Source organism: Mirounga angustirostris, unplaced genomic scaffold (genome assembly GCF_029215605.1).
Source record: "Mirounga angustirostris isolate CCGP_5_RB_7025 unplaced genomic scaffold, mMirAng1.0.hap1 SCAF_6, whole genome shotgun sequence".
Taxonomy (NCBI): Eukaryota; Metazoa; Chordata; class Mammalia; order Carnivora; family Phocidae; genus Mirounga; species Mirounga angustirostris.
This window is the reverse complement of record NW_026991714.1, coordinates 71,446,241-71,467,100: the sequence shown is the minus strand read 5'-3', so window position 1 is coordinate 71,467,100 and position 20,860 is coordinate 71,446,241. Positions and strand designations below refer to the sequence as shown.

Sequence of the window (20,860 nt, the reverse complement as noted above, 5' to 3'; positions counted from 1 at the left end):
TATTATATATCATCATGCCTAGTTCAATACTGATTCATTAAATAATCACTGAATCAGAAAGTAGGGAATCAGGAGTGAAACACATTGTATCTACTCTGAAAAATCTAACCAACCAGGTAGATGGTCAATAAAGCACTTAAAGGATATGTTTCTATGTATCTAGAAAGTTATTTTCATTAGAGGCAGGATTTTCGTTTTGTACACTGCCTAAACACCAGCAATTTTTTTGTGTTAAAATAATTTAATTCTCCCTGTACATTTCTGTCCATGTGAGCCAAGAGAAATCAAGAATGTATACTTTACAATATGTACCTGTTTTGAGACATTCAAGTCAATTCAGATGGCAAAGTAGAATTCAATCACTAATGAAATGTTTAAAAAATATATATTAAACAAAAAAATGTTTTTACAAGATAAAAATAATCTTCCACAATGCAATAAATTGCAGATCACCGAAATTTTAACTCTTTAGATGACTTCAGTTCAGTTTTTGGTTTCAAAATCTAGAGACAATCAAAAAGAAAAAGCGTTGGCAGAATTTCTGTTTTTATGTTTCTCTTTCTTGCTTCGACTACTTGTTACACTGTTTAAAGAACACGATGAAGGTGCTCTTGCATGACCTGTGGCCTTCAGATGGTCAAAAAGTTTATTCCGGGATGGAAATTCACTATGGCAGGTTGCATAGCTGATAAGAACATCACTCACTGTCTGTGGTTTAGCAGGTACTTTGACAGATTTTTTCATATCTTTGGCTTTTTTTCCTTTGGGTTTAGGAGCATTCTTAGCTACATTTTTTGGATCATCACAGAGTTCGACAGTCTCAGTGACAGTGATACTTTCTTGGGGACTCCCATCCAATTCTTTGGCAGAGTCTTGATTTAAGTTGGTATCTTCTGATTCAAACTTTACTTCTTCTCCAGTTCCATTTTCATTGAAGTTATCATAATAATTCTGTGCTGGCTTCTGTTTCTTTTTCTTCTGCCTTTTGGAAAGCTTTTGTTTTGGTGCATCTTCTATTTCTTCCTCAGAATTGGCATTCAATGGACTTTCATCAGTTTGAAGTCCTGAAAAATTTTCTTCCTCCTCCTCCAACTGTTGTTTTAACAAGGCAACCATTTCCCGATACTTCTTTGATTTTTCATGATTCCTCATGGCCTTTTCCATCTTGAAAGATTTGTCACACACTGGGCAGGAAAGGTCATCATACAGCTCAGCATCCTCAGCCTCATCACCGTCTTTACCACCGTGCCGATCTTTGAGCTCAGATTCCTCTGTCCCATCTTTGGGCTCAGATTCCTCTGTCTCATCTTCATCTGATCCATCTCCAAACTCCTCGTAGCCCACCTCCATTTCCTTGAGCTCCTTCCCCAGGTTGGCCACGGTCATCCAGCTCTGTCCCTTGTACTGCTCAGCCAGTTTGGCCTGCTTCAGCTTCTGTAGCCGCCTCATCTCCTCTGCCTTCCTGGCCTTCTCGGCGTTCTGTTCCTCCATGAGCTTCGGATGCGCCTGCACTCTTCTGTCTCTCTTATGGATGAATGAGACCAGCTGGCGCACAAGCTCGTTCTCCTTCCTTGCTTTGTCGTGAATCTTTTTTTTTCTTTTTCCATGGCTCTTTTGCCCAGCTGTTTGAAGCTTGCCATGTATCATATTCTTCCTTCCAAGGAAAGTTCTTCTGAGTGCAGAAACTGCCAACAGGCATAGAAAGGGTGGACTACCATATCATAGTCACTCTGGGAGTCTCCAAAAGTGGGGAAATCTTCCATCTCCTCTTCTAACATAGATTCTAGCTCTTCCTTCACAATCATTTCAAAAACGTTATGATAAACTGTATAAAAGCCCTTTTCATCATCTCCATAACCAGAGTAACAGGTCCTTGTTTGTTGTGAGCACTCAAGATTTATTAATGAATTAATCTACTGCTCTAATCTTCCACCCAATCAGAAGGTATTTGCCAGACGACTAAGTGGGAACAGGTACGTAGGAAGCAAGAGGACAGTGGCTATTTACTTTGGAATCAGAGACCTAAATTAAAGTCTCTCTCGTCTTAGACTCATGGACTTGGGATGTTTCCTCTCTCTGAATTAGGGCGACTGACATACACAGGAAAAGGTAAAATGAGACTCCAATGACATAATCAAGTAAATCTCAAACCAGTGTCTAGCATTCAGTTATCTGATGAATAATTAAATTAATGAACAGAATAAGAATGGAGAAATATGTCCTAGAATGAAGTGTTTTTTCCATAGATTATTTAACAGTATCACCAGCCAGTCAAAATAACTAAATTCATTGGTGTAGCCACTATGGGAAACAATACAGAGGTTCCTCGAAAAATTAAAAGTATAGGGGTGCCTGGGTGGTGCATTTGGTTAAGCATCCAACTCTTGGTTTTTGGCTCAGGTCTTGGTCTCAGGGTCATGAGATTGAGCCCTGCGTCAGACTCCACTGGAGTCAGCTTCAGAATCTCTATCGCTCCCTCCACTTCCCCTGCTTATGTGCTCTTTCTCTAAAATAAATAAACAGGGGCACTTGGGTGGCTCAGAAGGTTAAGCGTCTGCCTTCGGCTCAGGTCATGATCTCAGGGTCCTGGGATTGAGTCCCACATCCGGCTTCCTGCTCAACAGGGAGTCTGCTTCTCCCTCTGCCTCTCCCCCTGCTTGTGCTCTCTCTATGTCTCTCTCTCTCAAATAAAGAAATAAATCCTTGAAAAAATATCTTAAAAAATAAATCTTTTTAAAAAATTAAAAATAGAAACACATATCATCTAGTAATTCCACTTCTAAGTACTTATCCAAAGAAAATGAAAACACTAATTCAAAAAGACATATATACCACTGTGTTCATTGCACCATTATTTAAAATTGCCAAGATACAGAAGCAACCTGAATGTCCATTAATGGATATATGGATAAGGAAGAAGTAGAGTGTATATGTGTGTGTGTGTGTATTTATATAATATTTATATATTTTATATATAAATTTTACTATATATATTTTATATATAAATTTTATATTTTTACATACAAAATATATTTATATATTTATTATATATATTTATTTGTATATTATATATATATTTATACACTCACATGGAATATTACTTAGCCATAAAGAATAGTGAAATTTTGCCATTTGTGACAACATGGATAGAGCTAGAGAATATTACGCTAAGTGAAATAAGTCAGACAGAGAACGACAAAATCATGACTTCACTTACATGTGTAATCTAAAAAACAATACCAGAAATGGAATAATGAACAAAATCTAAAAAATAATAACAGTGACAAACAAAACAAAACAAAACAGAAATAGACTCCAAGAGAACAAACTGATGGTTGCCAGGGGGGAAGTGGGGGGGGGGTGAAATAGGTAATGGGGATGAAGAGGTACAGATTTCCATTTGTAATATGGTTGAGGCATGGGGATGGAAAGTGCAGCATAGGGAATATAGTCAATAAAACAGTTTCGTATGGAGAAAGATGGTAACTAGATTTACTGTGGTGACCATTTTGTAATGTATATAAATATCAAATCACTGTGTTGTACACCTGAAATTAATGTATTATTGCATGCCAATTATTCTTCAGTTAAAGAAAAGCAGCAGCACTATAAAGGTGTTTAGAATAATTTTTCCATTTTGCTGGCAGGTACTTTCACATTTAATTAGGAGGAAGACTGAGGATAAACACAATTTGTACTTTATAGTCTTGGCAGTATTAAGTAAATATGGGGACAACCAAGAAGAAAATAGGTTGACTGTCAGGATCAGGCAGGTTGAAGCAGCGATCACCCCTGGTCTCATAGGCACATGCATTTTCCTACTTCCCCGCACATGATGGAAACCTGTCTCTGTGCTTCTGCTCCCCTCACTGATCCCCTCAACTATGCAACTTTTCTAATGCTCAGGCTCTCTCACCTCCATGCAACTTCCTAAGATCCGTCCTTCTGCATCCCACAAAACATCTGTTCCACAAGAGATGCAAGCTTTTTATTCACTAAGTTTGCAAATAGGAACTAAGTATTTTATATTTTAAAAAATTCTAAAAGAAAACACCAATGAAAACCCGTTATTTCCACAAGAGTGGTTTTGACAGGGTAGGTATGCAGAATCGATTCCATTTTATATAACTCATGAAATCTTGGAGGCAGTGACATTATTAGGACTGCATCTCATCCTATTACAGGGTAACGATATCCACTATCTGAGAACAGAGAACAGGCATCAGTTATGAATTTGAGGAAATGAATACGGCTCTGTGCTTCTTGTGTAGCATTCCTTCCACAAAAGTAACATGTAAGAGAAATGAACAATCATCCCGAAGCTCATGTCAGTTAAGAGGACCAATTAAGTGGTTTTGTTTTGGTGCTCGCTTCGGCAGCTCATATACTAAATGGTTTTGTTTTGTTTTTTAATCTTTCAATCTGTCAGCTAAGAGAACAGCAATGGGTGAAAACAAAACCACTCAGCGATAATTTTCTATGAATGTGGTGAAGTTGAAATAGACATCTTAAAAATTCTTGTGCTGCATTTCATGTTTTTCAAACAAGAATTTTTTCCCCATGTTTTTCAGACAAGAATTCAAACTCAACATCACAAGGCAGGATGAGGTTGGGTGGACAAGAGCATAAAGAAAAAGGAAGTTTTATACTCCCCCACCTCTGCCCTTGAATGGACGGTCAGGCGGGCCATTCCTCCTCATCACAGTTGCTAACACAATAGACTCAGCAAGATTTAATTCCCTTAGATACTCCTAAGATACTCCAAACATGTCTTTATCATGGTACTTAACAAAATTCTATTAAAACGGTCTGCTGTACCAAGTGGGATTTATCCCTGGACTGCAAGGTTGGTTCAACATCTGCAAATCAATCAACGTGATACAATACATTAACAAAAGAAAGAACAAGAATCATATGATCCTCTCAATAGATGCAGAAAAAGCATGTGACAAAGTACAGCATCCTTTCTTGATCAAAACTCTTCAGAGTATAGGAATAGAGGGTACATACCTCAATATCATAAAAGCCATCTATGAAAAACCTACAGCAAATATCATTCTCAATGGGGAAAAACTGAGAGCTTTCCCCCTAAGGTCAGGAACATGGCAGGGACGTCCACTATCATCACTGCTATTCAACAAAGTAATAGAAGTCCTAGCCACAGCAATCAGACAACAAAAAGAAATCAAAGGCATCCAAATTGGCAAAGAACAAGTCAAACTCCCACTCTTTGCAGATGAGATGATACTTTATGTGGAAAACCCAAAAGACTCCACCCCAAAACTGCTAGAACTCATACAGGAATTCAGTAAAGTGGCAGGATATAAAATCAATGCACAGAAATCAGTGGCATTCCTATACACCAACATCAAGACAGAAGAAAGAGAAATTAAGGAGTCAATCCCATTTACAACTGCACCCAAAACCATAAGATACCTAGGCATAAATCTAACCAAAGAGGCAAAGGATCTGTACTCAGAAAACTATTAAATACTCATGAAAGAAATTGAGGAAGACACAAAGAAATGGAAAAACGTTCCATGCTCATGGATTGGAAGAACAAATATTGTGAAGATGTCAATGCTACCTAGAGCAATCTACACATTCAATGCAATCCCCATCAAAATACCACCCACTTTTTTCAAAGAAATGGAACAAATAATCCTAAAATTTGTATGGAACCAGAAAAGACCCTGAATAGCCAGAAGAATATTGAAAGAGAAAAGCAAAGCTGGCGGCATCACAGTTCCGGACTTCCAGCTCTATTACAAAGCTGTCATCATCAAGACAAAAACAGACACATAGATCAATGGAACAGAATAGAGAGCCCAGAAATGGACCCTCAACTCTATGGCCAACTCATCTTTGACAAAGCAGGAAAGAATGTCCAATGGAAAAAAGACAGTCTCTTCAACAAATGGTGTTGGGAAAATTGGACAGCCACATGCAGAAGAATGAAACTGGACCATTTTCTTACACCACACACAAAAATAGACTCCAAATGGTTGAAAGACCTCAATGTGAGACAGGAGTCCATCAACATCCTAAAGGAGAACACAGGCAGCAACCTCTTTGACCTCAGGCAAAGCAACTTCTTCCTAGAAACACCGCCAAAGGCAAGGGAAGCAAGGGCAAAAATGAACTATTGGGACTTCATCAAGATAAAAAGCTTTTGCACAGCAAAACAAACAGTCAACAAAACCAAAAGACAACCGACAGAATGGGAGAAGATATTTGCAAATGACATATCAGATAAAGGGCTAGTATCCAAAATCTATAAAGAACTCATCAAACTCAACACCCAAACAAAGAATCCAATCAAGAAATGGGCAGAAGGCATGAACAGACATTTTTCCAAAGAAGACATCCAAATGACCAACAGACACATGAAAAAGAGCTCAATATCGCTCGGCATCAGGGAAATCCAAATCAAAACCTCCATGAGATACCACCTCACACCAGTCAGAATGGCTAAAATTAACAAGTCAGGAAATGACAGATGTTGGCAGGGATGCGGAGAAAGGGGAACCCTCCTACATTGTTGGTGGGAATGCAAGCTGGTGCAACCACTCTGGAAAACAGTATGGAGGTTCCTCAAAAAGTTGAAAATAGAGCTACCATACGACCCAGCAATTGCACTACTGGGTATTTACCCCAAAGATACAAAAGTAGGGATCCGAAGGGGTACGTGCACCCCAATGTTTATAGCAGCAATGTCCACAATAGCCAAACTGTGGAAAGAGCCAAGATGTCCATCGACAGATGAATGGATAAAGAAGAGGTGGTATATATACACAATGGAATATTATGCAGCCATCAAAAGGAATGAGATCTTGCCATTTGCAACGACGTGGATGGAACTGGAGGGTGTTATGCTGAGCGAAATAAGTCAATCAGAGAAAGACATGTATCAAATGACCTCACTGATATGAGGAATTCTTAATCTCAGGAAACAAACTGAGGTTTGCTGGAGTGGGGGGTGGGGTGGGAGGGATGGGGTGGCTGGGTGATAGACATTGGGGAGGGTATGTGCTATGGTGAGCACTGTGAATTGTGGAAGACTGTTGAATCTCAGATTTGTACCTCTGAAACAAATAATGCAATATATGTTAAGAAAAAAAAAAGAAGATAGCAGGAGTGGAAGAATGAATGGGGGAAATCGGAGGGGGAGACGAACCATGAGAGATGATGGACTCTGAAAAACAAACTGAGGGTTCTAGAGGGGAGGGGGTGGGAGGATGGGTTAGCCTGGTGATGGGTATTAAGGAGGGCACGTTCTGCATGGAGCACTGGGTGTTATACACAAACAATGAATCGTGGAACACTACATCAAAAACTAATGATGTAATGTATGGTGATTAACATAACAATAAAAATACAAAATCAAAGACAAGCAAAAAATAAATAAATAAAAAGGTTCATTGAAAAAAGAAAACGGTCTGCTGTAGTTCTGTCTCTATTAGATTACGTAGCTGTGAGAAATCTTGTTTTTTTTTTTTTTCTTTTTAAGATTTTATTTATTTGTCAGAGAGAGAGAGTGAGCACAAGCAGGGGGAGCGGCCGAGGAAGAAGCATACTCCCCTTGATCCCAGCATCCTGGGATCATGACCTGAGCCAAACGTTGCTGCCACCCAGGCATCCCGAAATCTTGTTGTTCATATTTAAAGTCCTAAGCAGAACACTGCACGGTGCCTGGTGATACTGTTTCTGATGATCAGTGGAAAACTATAAAATAACTTTCAGAGATTTTGCACATAGCACATTATATAAGTTCTTTTCAATCTAGGGTTCGGTAGTATTTAACACTCTCATTTTTCAATTAGGAAAATTATGCTAAAATGAAACAATAAATTTATTTTTGTTTACATAGCTGGTAAGTGGTGGACCAAAGATTCAAATCCTGGGCTACATCATTCAAAAAAAAAAAATTGCCATTTCTATTACAACACTACATCCATAACAAAGAAGGAAAAATAAAGAAATAACAACCTTTGAAGTAGACTGTGTTCAGACAATGGTCATTTATTAATACTGGCTCCATTTGATTTGACAAGTGTCTTCATATAGGAGGAAATCAGGAGGTAATTAAAGTGCTTTGTCAACCCATCTATAAAGGTGCGAGCCCGGGTGAATGGTAGAATCATGATGAAATCCACAAACAAGAAGGTATGTGTGTGACAAGACAAATTACTTTACCCCCACTAAGTTATCATCGCTGCCTGGCAGAGGGAAATGTATGTAAATACAGGCTCCCAGTTAGAACTTGCCTATATCCCAGTCACCCATCATCATTTACCAGAGATGTGGAGAAGTTAACCCACTCCTCCAAGGAGAAGCGTGTGTTCTTATGCAGGAGAAAAGAAAGAATGGAAAGAGAATGTCACTAGTAAGCATACAACCTATTCTATTTTTAGAAAATTCACATACACTTTGAAGCAGAGATGTAGGAAGTATAGGAATCTAGGCTCAATAGTGAATTAGTTCACTGCAAAAGTTAACACACTCACATAAATAGATACACACATAATACACAATATGTGTATGTGCATTTATAGACAGTCCGAGTTATGTGGAATTACCTAGAAATTTCTTTTTGTGAGAAAACTTCCAAGAACATCTACTAGGCATGTCTACTGAGCCATAACTTGCATTTGTAATCAATCATGACAGGTGCTGAAATCTCAGCTTGCCTCGACATCTGAAATAGGTCCCTTCCCCAGTAATGGTGATTTAAAGGACCCTAATAGGATCCAAGAATACAGACTGCAGATTTTCTTGATGCATGAAATTGGCAGAACACCTGACAATACTCTGCCTAAAGAGTGGACTTTCTGTCACTAAAACTAAGTAGAAAGAAAACCTGCTCTAGAATTCTTAATCGCAGGAAACAAACTGAGTGTTGTTGGAGTGGGGGGTGGGGTGGGAGGGATGGGGTGACTGGGTGATAGACACTGGGGAGGGTATGTGCTCTGGTAAGCGCTGTGAATTGTGCAAGACTGTTGAATCTCAGATCTGTACCTCTGAAACAAATAATGCAATATATGTTAAGAAAAAAAAGAAGAAGAACAAGAAGGTAGCGGGAGGGGAAGAATGAAGCGGGGGAAATCGGAGGGGTAGACGAACCATGAGAGACGATAGACTCTGAAAAACAAACTGAGGGTTCTAGAGGGGAGGGGGGTGGGAGGATGGGTTAGCCTGGTGGTGGGTATTGAGGAGGGCACATTCTGCATGGAGCACTGGGTGTTATGCACAAACAATGAGTCATGGAACACTTCATCTAGAACTAATGATGTAATGTATGGGGATTAACATAAGAAAAAAAAAAAAAAAGAAAACCTGCTCTAGATACTTTCCCCGTACATTTAATTCAGGAGGAAATGACAGATGTTCTCGCTCTCACATTGGACTCTAATTTGTCTAAATATCCTTCCTGGTGGGAACCGAGCTCAGTAGGAAGTGTCAGCGGTCCCATTATCCAAGATTCCCAGCACCATCCTGCAACTCCCGGATCTTACTGATGGTGTGACCAGCAGGAAGACGCTTAGTCCTCTCTTGCCTCCGACCAGGTAACCTCACTCACCTGTCAGGTCGAGTGTGCTGGCAGCTTCTTTCTAACCTGTGTTCTATAACCTACTTAAAAAATACACAATCTTTCTTCTGCCCCCCCTCCTTTTTAGGAATATTTCTATTGAATTATTGGTGTTCTTTAAGTTAATCCTTAGCCATTCTATTGTATTCTGGGTCCTTCCAAGAAGTTCCTGATAACATATTCTTGACCAGCTTTTCTATTTGGTTAGTGGTATTTATCAAATTGTTTAATGCATAACATTTATATATTCCGGATGGTACTTTCAAATACCTTCTCCCTGCTTAGGACTTAGGTTTTTACTTTCATTTTGTTGTCTCTTGACAATTAGAAGTTCTCAAAGCTAATGCTATTGCAATGGTCAATTATACCATAGGTGGTTTGTGCTCTCTGTTTTAAGATATCTATCCCAATATCATGTTATAAATATGTTAATATATTCTTCTATAGTGTCCTCTAGATGTGCTACAGGGTTTAATTTTTAGTAAGTTCTACACCCAATGTGGGGCTTGAACTCATGACCCCAAGATCAAGTGTCCCATGCTCTACCAGCTGAGCCAGCCAGGCGCCCCTAGATGTGCTATAGTTTTGTCTCTTCCATTACCATTGCAAGTCCACATGAAAGTGACTTTTTTTTCATCCCAGCACTATTCTTCCCCTCTGATCTATATCCAAGCTCTATTCATCAATTTTTATGAGTGTTTTTTTCTGTGCATTACATTCTTTCTACGGAAATTTTTATTGACACATACAATTTCACTTAGATATATTCTTCTTTTATAATAAATCTTTATAATTTCTAATATTATAATGTATACTTTATAATTACTTATTTCACCCCACAATTAGGTGTATGAGTATAAATACTTATGTCTTTGGTTGTTCAAGGAAGGTTTATAATTTTTCATAAATGATATTTATTCCTAGGCACATCGTAGTATTTTTGCTATGTCACATACCTATTTAGTATAAATTCTAACTGTAGCTGGTAAAAACAAAACCAAAACAAAAAAACCACCATCAAGGTTTTTATAAATTGATTTGCATCCAGTAACCTACCAAAACACATTAATTCTAAACCCCTGCCTATGGATTCTTCTGGGCTTTCTGTATAACATGCAAGTAATGAAAGTGTAATTTCTTGCTTTACAAAATTTACTTTTTTTTTTTTACAAACTTGTAAAATTCTCAAGTAAAGTGTAAAGTAGAAGTAGTGAGAGGGGGCATCCTTGATTTATTCCGGATTGTGAAGGAATGTTTTCAACATGTCACCATTAAGTATGGTATTATTAAAATGATTTTGTGTTTGGGAATACATGACCTTTAATTTTTTTTTAGTTTCCTGATATGGTTTAAATCATTAATGAGTATTTAAATTAACCAAAAACTTTTAAAAATTTACTGAGTTTATCATGTTTTCCTCTCCCTTCTTTTAATGCAGTGTATTACTTCAATCAATTTTCTAAAACTACACCAACTTTACATTCAGGGAATAAATACAAGTACACATTTTTAAAACTTCTGGATTCGATGTGTTTATATTCTCATTATGAATTTTGCAAATAGGACTGCAGTTTTAGTTTCTTGCACTAGATTTGTTTGATAATTTATTAAGTTTATGTTTGCCTCATAAAGTATGTCAGAAAAAATTCATTATTTTAGTATCCTCAGGATTATTTGCTGTATCATTGGAATTTACTTTTATATATACATAAATATATATTAATTGTATATAATATATAAACATATATATTAATATATATATATTATAATTTGTCTGCAAAGTTTTCTAGTCCTGACATTGTCTTGTAGGAAGACTTAACTACTGTCCTTAGCTGTTAAAGAAGAATCACTACGCTGTACACCTGAAAGTAATATAACATTGTATGTACACTATACTGGAATTAAAAAAAAAAGAATACAGGTTTCTTTTGCTTCTTTAGTTAGGAAAACTGTATTTTTCTGGGAATCCATATTTTTCAATACATTGAAATAATGTTTTTCATAATAATCACTCATTTTTTTAGGATCTTTGGCTATATTCTCATTTTCATTTCTACTATAATTTATTTGTGCCTTCTCTCTTGCGTACAATTCATATTTCTAGATTTTTCCCAAATTTTTAATCACTTGGAATAACCTCCTTCAACATCTGCAATAATTATCTTTACTATAACTTTAATATTCATTTCATCATTTGTTTTTTATAGGTATTATTTATGCATTTATATTTTGGGAGTTACTCTGTTCTAAATTATCTTTTTTAAAGATTTTATTTATTTTAGAGCGAGAGAGAGCAGGAGTTGGAGGAGGGGCAGAGGGGGAGGGAGAGAGGTATGAGTTCCCCCTTACAGCAGTACTGGGGTAAATTTCCTAAATGTCACATGATCATTCAACTTTTAAAAAAGGGATATGTGATAAAATCTCCCACAAATTCTTGTAGTTTTGGAAAGTCTTGCTTTATATTTTTGAGGCTATGTTGTTTATTATATTCAGACAAATGCAACATTGTTACATAAAATTTATAAATCTGCATGATTCGTTGGACAGATCTCAATATGTCTTTCAACTTTTCAACAATTCAGGGAAAACTATATTGCCTCTTCCCCATTTCCTGTTTCTTAAAAAAAACAAATTTAAAAAAGTCAACTCTCTTTGAACATGACTTCTTGATGTCTCTTCCATAATTCTTATGTGGTGACATTTTATATTCTCCATAAATGATAAAGCAAATTAAAAATAAAACACACATTCTTACCAGTTTCTGGCTCTATCTCTTGTTCTTTTAGCTAATTTGCTGTTTAATGTGTCCCATGAATTTTTTGTTTTTATTATTTTTGTAATTTTAAGAATATGTTTTTTAATTTGCTTTGTCATTATGGTGTCTTGTTCTCTACTAATATTTGCTAGCTTCTCATTCATATTTATGTCATTGTTACTTTGTTTTCTACCAACATTTTCTAATGTATTAAACCTGTGGGTCTTTTTTTGTTATATTTATTATTCACTCAGAGTGCTTTATTTTCTTAATTTTCTATAGTTTCACTATAAATTGTGGAATGTCAACTGCAGTTTTTCTATGGAAATTTTAATCTTGGGTTAAAGTTGAATTCATACATAGATAATTTTAATTTGCTTCTATCAGACAAATGAGGACTTCATCAGACAGCATACATGTGAAATTATATGCCTGCCTGATTTTTTTTCCAGAATACAGAGTATCATGACTGGGAGTCTGCTTATGAGCTGCCTTGTGATTCTGAATTTTCAGGATAAACTTATGTTTCCTCTATCAAGCCCCACTGTGAAGACCAGCATTGCATTCTCTATTTCTGTAGAGAGGGATGCATTTCTTTTTCACTCTTCCATATCTATAGCTCTTTGGTTCCCTAATTGTATTCATGTGCCTCCTCTCAACTACCCAGACTGGGAAGAGCCTAGCTAGGTCTTACTTCTAACATCCCTAGGGCTCTCAAAGCAGGGGTGCCAGATCTGAAGGTTTGGAAGAATCCTGCAGGAAGAGGGCTGACTTTAAAGCTCCCTTATTTGAGTGTTCCTCATTCTACTTTCTTTGGAGGATTTGCAGATTCCTTCATTTTATTTATTAGCTCACAGATTTGTTTTTAAAAATGTGTTTTTAGGGCGCCTGGGTGGCTCAGTTGGTTAAGCGACTACCTTCGGCTCGGGTCATGATCCTGGAGTCCCAGGATTGGGTCCCACATCGGGCTCCCTGCTCGGCGGGGAGTCTGCTTCTCCCTCTGTCCCTCCTCCCTCTCATGCTCTCTGTCTCTCATTCTCTCTCTCTCAAATAAATAAATAAAATCTTTAAAAAAAAATTTAAAAAAATAAAAATGCGTTTTTAAAATATTTTATCCAGATACTTTTTTTTTCAGTTTGGAAAATCAGAGCATGTCATCTATCCTACTATCCCTTATCTACATTTTCCCTGATATTCTTGATATTTTCCAGTTTGACATGATCTTGATTTTAGGTTGGCCATCAATGAGCAAGAAATCTAAAAACTCCACTCTAAGTTCCTTTGCAACCCAGTCTGTCTTAATTTAGGTAGCTTATAGTCTATTAGTATAAGATACTAACTGCATTGGAAAAAGTCCTTTGAAAAATAGCCCTATGATGTGTTATATTTTGAAAAAGAGAAATTGTTCCAAAATGTGGATCTCTATCTACCCACATTTTTCAGTTTGGGCAAGGTAGACATTTTATATACTAGACACACCTATATTCTAGTAAATATATTTCTTTCTTTCTGGATATCCATTCATTCTGAAATATCTCACAGAGGGGATTTGAGAACGTGCGCACTACTGTGATAATTTGACCTGCTTTGTTGGAAACAAAAAGCTAGTATAATAACAGACTGCTAAAAACAGCTAATGATCCTAGTTTATTTTTCAAGACTTGCTGCAATGTGGAGCTTGTCACAGGGTATTTCTGAGATCATTTTTTTTCACCCTACTCAAGAACTAGAGTAATTATCTTCTGACTTTGCTTGTGCCTATAAGCACCATCTCCATTATGCTGCCACCATTAACAGAGTAATTAGGAAGGCTATCATGGCCTCAAAGTCTGCTAAGTGATGAGACTCCACCTCATAAAATGTTCATTAGAGGACAAATTACCATTTCTTAGAGAGAGCATCTTCTCAAAATATATCACTTCTGATCTTCTTTGCCAACATCTTGGGTTTGTTTACTACTGCTATTCATTATTACAGCCATTAGGACTAGGTACGTCCAGAGGTAACCATGTCCTAAATATAACCTATTGGGCAGTAACTCAATTTTAAAAATACCATTGTGCTATTTAAATAGTAAAAAACATACATCATAAATAAATATCAATGCAGTCAATAGATAAGAGTAGATCAGTTAATATATTGTTGAGATTGCCCTTAACAAGCATTGTTATTGATCTCTGTGTACAGCTTTGCTACTTCACTGGAATGTAACAGAATAGATTATTGCTTTGTCGTTGCTCTTGGTGGGGATGGATATGTATGTTTTCATGAAAATTAAAAGCATGTAAACAAAACCAAAAGCAGAAAGAGTCAAAAACCTAAAAAAGTTGTGGCTAGAAAGTTCATATATATATTAATTTAAAGCTTTAATCAATCACTAACCAATATATCATTTTTTTGTCTTCCAGATCTGGTTATTTGCACATTTTGAATGAGACTGATGTATTAAGACAATGATCATTCCCACCCATATCAACAACAAGACTGCCTCCCATAAATAAAGAGCTGCTTAACAAGTAAGATAATTAGTTTAGATCGAATCAAGGAGGATTTCTAATTTGGATGTTTCCATTTGAATGTATAGATTTGTAAACTTTTAAAGGATGTTTTTTAATAAATAGATTAATAAAATAATGGATAAATTAAAAATACATTTGAATCAGAGGGCTATGATGTTTTGAGGGTTTTGAATTGTTGCTTTCTCTTTCACTTTAAGATTTCTCAGACATGAGTCTGCAATTCCTGTCCACCTGAGAAGAACTCAGAGTCTGAGCTCTCCTGATAGTGGCTCGGAGCCCGAGGCAAACCCACACTCCAAAACAGGCCGCTGCAATTTTATACTCCATTTAACACTTCATTTTTATGCTCAAACTTCATTTTAGTCTGCAGTGTTAAACTCCCAGCATCTACCTGATGTGGGCTACAGGTTTTGATAAAATATTCATGAAAGACAGTTTGGGCAAGTCTAGGTTTCGAAGCCCCAAAGGAGTAAATAGTGAACATCTTACTTGATTTTTAAAACAAAAGGCCCTAAAACACAGAAAGGGAGCCTTACTTCAAAAGGAGCTACAAAATATATTCTGAAAATAGTGAGTTTCATCAGCAGATGGTCCACAGATCATCTGATGGATATGCAATGTCAAGAGGAGCTCTTGGGGGAAGAATGTATGTAGTAGATGCGCATGGAAATCATATAGATGTCTAAATTCAGAAAAGTTTGGCGAGGATAAGAATGGTGAACTTCTTTTGGAGAGGACTGTGTTGTAAGAGATACATATGGAAGCTTTGTATTCAATTTCCTTTGGAATGGACTTTGAGATCCCGGCTTAGATTTCTCAGGACTGTTCAGATGTCTCATTATCAGGCTGATTTCATTGGCAAACTGTGCAGTTGCCCAGGATCTGCACTTAGAAGGGGACCACGCTTGGTTTAATCCTCTGCTGTTGCTGCCCTGAAATTCTTCAGAATTTTTGATCAAGAGGTCCTAACCTGTCATTTTGTACTGGATCTCAGAAATTATATAACAAGTCTTTCTTCTCCCATACTAGAAATGGGGTTAAATGGGGGGGAAAAAAGCAATTCACAAAACATCAGTTGGATGAGGCATCATTTCTCCTAGCTTGCAGATTGATAGCCATGGGAAGCGAGTAAGGACAGAGCCCATGAATAACCACGCCTGATTCTCAAGGCCTCTTAGGCTTATTAAAATAAAATGGCAAGCAGCTACTTTTCTTCCTTTTTAAAACCACAGTTTTGAATTTCTACAATAAACCCACTGTTTAGTTAGGAAGAGATGGTGTTATTTGTTAGGTGCTTTTTAAGTTCTGTTCTCTAAAAAATCAAGCACAATAAATATACAACAGCCTGTTATGGTTCCACATAAAATAAGCAAGATAGTTTATTGGTAGACATTTATCTTCTCAGAACAAAGACAACCAATAGAATCCATTTGCTATAAAAGATAAGCAAAGTGAAACGAACTAACAGAGGTAGCCCATTTGATAATGTTGAAATTTCATGACACGGATAAAGCCAATCAACCCCCCCCCCTTTGAAAGAAATGAGGATTCAAGAATATATCTCAACATCCGTCAATTATTTACAAAGAGAGAGGCTAGAACATGTGCAAAAAAGATAGGATATTGCTGATTCTCCATAAGCCACATTTGTTGAACAACATTAAACAGGGAGATGTTGATTATTTCTCCATCACAGTAATAAAGATGTTCTACTTTTAATTGAATATGCTTTATAAGTAGATAGAGTCTAGTAAGCCACATTCACCTAGAATAACTAAAACTAAGATTTATTTTATCAGTCCCTGGTTAAATTCACATTTATAAATTGTCCTTTTCACAACCACCTCAGGGTTCTGCTTCAATTCAATATTAAACTATGTACCATCAAGTATTAATGAGAAAAGTCAGATCCATTTATATTTTATGCTGAAATATAGCCAATTCTTTCATAGTGATAATACAATTATGGAACTAATTTTGAAGTGCATAATGGATTTTCACAAGTTAACTTATCCATAATAGGCTGCAGCCAGATGTTCAAGAAGATACTGAAGGGGAAAAAAAAAGACCCTAATACTGTAACTTATTAATAATCTAGTATAGGAATAACTGAGTTGGTATAATGCTATTGGACTACTAAATACATACTAAACATTAATTATTTTCTCCAACGTTTTTGTTTTCTCCACCTCCAACAGAGTCTCCTTTTTGATGCCTAGTAATTCACAGATGCAGAGGTTATGTTTAGTGAGGGGCTCGGAGAGGGGACTAACAACATCAGGAGGGAAGAATTCCATGTGCCACCTGCCCTGCCTTCCCAGCCTTGCCCTTGCTTTGTTCTACGCAATCCCCCCATAATTCCATCAAAGCAATGCTTCCGAAGCTCTTTTATGACATCCACACAACTCCATGTAATGGTCTTTGGGTTTTTCCCCATCCTATCACCCCTGAGCACTGTATTTCTGACAACACACTTACTTGCTTTCTCATGAAACTCTCACCTTTTCAGACACTACAAATTTTTTTTCCTTCCTGTGTCTCTGAGCCCTACTATTCATTTTCCTCAGCAAGTTCATCCTATTCTTTTATTAAGTGAAATCTTTTTTTAAAAAGATTTTATTTATTTGAGAGAGAGAGTGATGCACAAGCAGTGGGGAGGAACAGAGGGAGAAGCAGACTCCTGGCTGAGCAGGGAGCCCGAGGTGGGACTCGATCCCAGGACCCTAAGATCATGACATGAGCCAAAGGCAGATGCTTAACCAACTGAGCCACCCAGGGGCCCCTGGATAACTCATTTGGCCAAATACTTAGGAGTATAATCTCTGGATCATATAGTAAGTGTATTTTTGGCTTTGTAAAGGTTTTTTTTTTTTAATTTAATTTTATTTATTTATTTGAGAGAGAGAGAGAGCACACAGGCAGAGGGAGATGCAGACTCCCTGTTGAGCATGGAGCCGGATGTAAGACTCCATCCCAGGACCCTGAGATCATGACCTGAGCCGACGGCAGATGCTTAACCGACTGAGCCACCCAGGCACCTGATTAACTGAAATCTTATTCCTGGTCCTTTAATTGTTTCCCAGGAAACTCACCCACGCCCAGTACTACGGCCACTGTGGATGTGACCACCATGCACGTGTCTCCACGTCAGTTCTCGTCTCTGTGAATCAAATCCACACATGTGAAACCTGGAACTTAGATTTTTCAAAGTCCATAAAAACATGTATGAAATAAAACTCATGATCATTTCTCCACTCCCTATTCCACTGAATGACACAAAAAGACAAGGATCCTGTTCCAGAATATTCTCTCAATCATGTCTATCTGTTCAATGACATAGGATTGAGATCTCAGATTCATTTCTGATACTTTTCTCCCCTGTACTTCTTATTTCTAAAACTTTACCAATATGCTTTTCCCTCTCAAATATTTATGAAAATTATTCAGCAGCGAGTACCCCTGTCCATGCAGCCATCATTTCTCACGTGAACTGATGAAACAGCTTTATAAAGATTATGTACATGTCGACTAGTATGGACTCTGTTCTCCAGTCTTCAAGAAGAGCGATCATTAAAAATTCAAACCCAGTCATTTAACACCCCTGTTTAAACTATCAGTGGCTACCTCTCATTCTTATGGCCCAGACCAAGATCCTTAACATGACTACCTATGAGGCCCCTCACTCCCCGGTGTTGGGCCACACTGCTTGATTTCTGTGTCATTTAAACACCAGGCTCTCTATACACTCTGAGCCACTGCACATGGGGTCTCTTCTTCCGAGTGCACATCCCCCTCCCCATCTCTGCTCTTCACCTAATTCCTTCCTTGCCTCCGAATCTCGGCTCAAGGACCACTCCTTCATAAAGACTTCCCTTCCTCGTTCACCCTACTCCAGACTAGAGCAAACCTGTGTATTCTGCACTGTCCTCGAGTTTGTAGCCCTGTTTCCTGATAGAATTCTGCACCAATTTTCAATGATTCTGTGATCTCTATCTACATATCTAGTATCTTAATAGATCAAGCTCCCCGAGAGTAAATTCAGCTGTAATCTTCTCTATGAAGACTTTATTCAACAATTGTTGAATAAATCAATAATTTACTTGGAAGAATAAATTGATAAGTATATGAAAGCTAATTTACACAAACTATTGAGAAACATTTCAATAAGATAAAGTAAGAGCTTTAGAGAGTTTCAAAAACAGATTACCTTTCTTTCCTTCCTTCCTATTTTCTTTACCCTTCTTTTATTCCTCCCTTCATTCCCGCTTTTTTTTCCCCACTCACACCTGAGTACTTAACACAGAGCTTTGTGTACCCTTAGAAGCTCAATAAACTATGCAGAATGAAGTAGTGAATCAGAGTATTAAATTCTGTTTTTAGGGCACCTGGGTGGCTCAGTCGGTTAAGCGACTGCCTTCGGCTCAGGTCATGATCCTGGAGTCCCGGGATTGAGTCCCGCATCGGGCTCCCTGCTCAGCGGGGAGTCTGCTTCTCCCTCTGAACCTCCTCCCTCTCGTGCTCTCTGTCTCTCATTCTCTCTCACAAATAAATAAATAAAATCTTTAAAAAAAATTCTGTTTTTAAAACTTTCTAGCTGTATAATTGGGCAAGGTTATTTATCCTCTATAATTCTCAGCTAGTGGCTTGTCAAACAGAATAAGAAATAGAAAATCTATTAAAAAGGCTGTTTTAAAAACTGGGAAAACAACTCACAGAAGTACTTTGTAAACTTAAAAGTTGATACAAACATATTTGTCATTATCATCATTATTTTTGAATGCCTATTGCTATAATGTGTTTTTTTTAAATGTACAAATCAAAACAAAGTCCTATATGGGCTATGCATTTCAATCCCTAACAAAATACCAGCAGCATTTTTCACAGAACAAATAATACTAAAATTTGTATGGAACCACAAAAGACCCTGAATAGCCAAAGCAACCTTGAGAAAGGAGAACAAAGCTGGAGGCAGATTTCAAGAAATACTACAAAGCTGTAGGAATCAAAACCATGTGGTATTGACACAAAAACAAACACAGGAGCAATGGAGCAGAATAGAGAGCCCAGAAATAAACCCACACTTATGTGGTCAATTAGTCTTTGACAAAGGAGGCAAGAATATACAATGGGGGAAATACAGTCTCTTCAACAAATGGTGTTGGGAAAACTGGACAGCCACATGCAAAATAATGAAACTGGACTATTCTCTTACACCATATCCAAAAATAAACCAACATGACTTAAAGACCTGAATGTGACACCTGAACCCATAAAAATCACAGAAAGGAGCACAGGCATTAATCTCTCTGACACTGGCTGTAACAACATTTTTCTAGATATGAGTCCAGAGGCAAGGGAAACAAAAGCAAAAACACACCATCAGGACTACACCAAAATAAAAAGGTTTTGCACAGCAAAGAAACCTATCAACAAAATGAAAAGACAACCTACTAAATGGGAGAAGATATTTGCAAATGATATCTCTGATAAAGGGTTAGTATCCAAAATATATAAAGAACTTCTATGACTCAATGTCAATAACAAAAATAATCCAATACAAAATGGGCTGAAGACATGAACAGACATTTTTTCAAAGAACACATAGAGTGACCACCAGACACACGGAAAAATGCTCAGTATCATTTATCGTCAGGGAAATACAAATCAAAACCACAATGAGATATCACCTCACACCTGTCAGAATGGCTAAAATCAACAACACAAGAAACAACATGTGTTGGCAAGGATGTGAAGAAAGGGGAACTCTTGTGCAGTGTTGGTGGGAATGCAAGCTGGTGTGGCCACTGTGGAAAACAGGATGGAGGCTTCCCAAAAAATTAAAAATAGAAATACCATATCATCTAATAATTCCACCACTGGGTATCTACCCAAAGAAAACAAAAACACTAGTTAGAAAATATACATGCACCCTTATGTTTATTGCAGCATTATTTACAATACACAAGACATGAAAACAGCCTGTATCCACTGACAGAT

At 37.2% G+C, this 20,860-nt stretch overlaps 1 protein-coding gene across 1 annotated transcript; it reads right to left on the bottom strand.

Moving 5' to 3' along the window:
• Positions 1-227: 227 nt before the first annotated feature.
• LOC123847026 (dnaJ homolog subfamily C member 21-like) lies at positions 228-18,044 on the bottom strand. The gene is given in 4 exon segments (XM_045879168.1): positions 228-1,594; positions 1,596-1,685; positions 1,687-1,872; positions 17,956-18,044. Coding segments are annotated over 4 exon segments (1,446 nt in total). The 3' UTR covers positions 228-513.
• Positions 18,045-20,860: the final 2,816 nt, after the last annotated feature.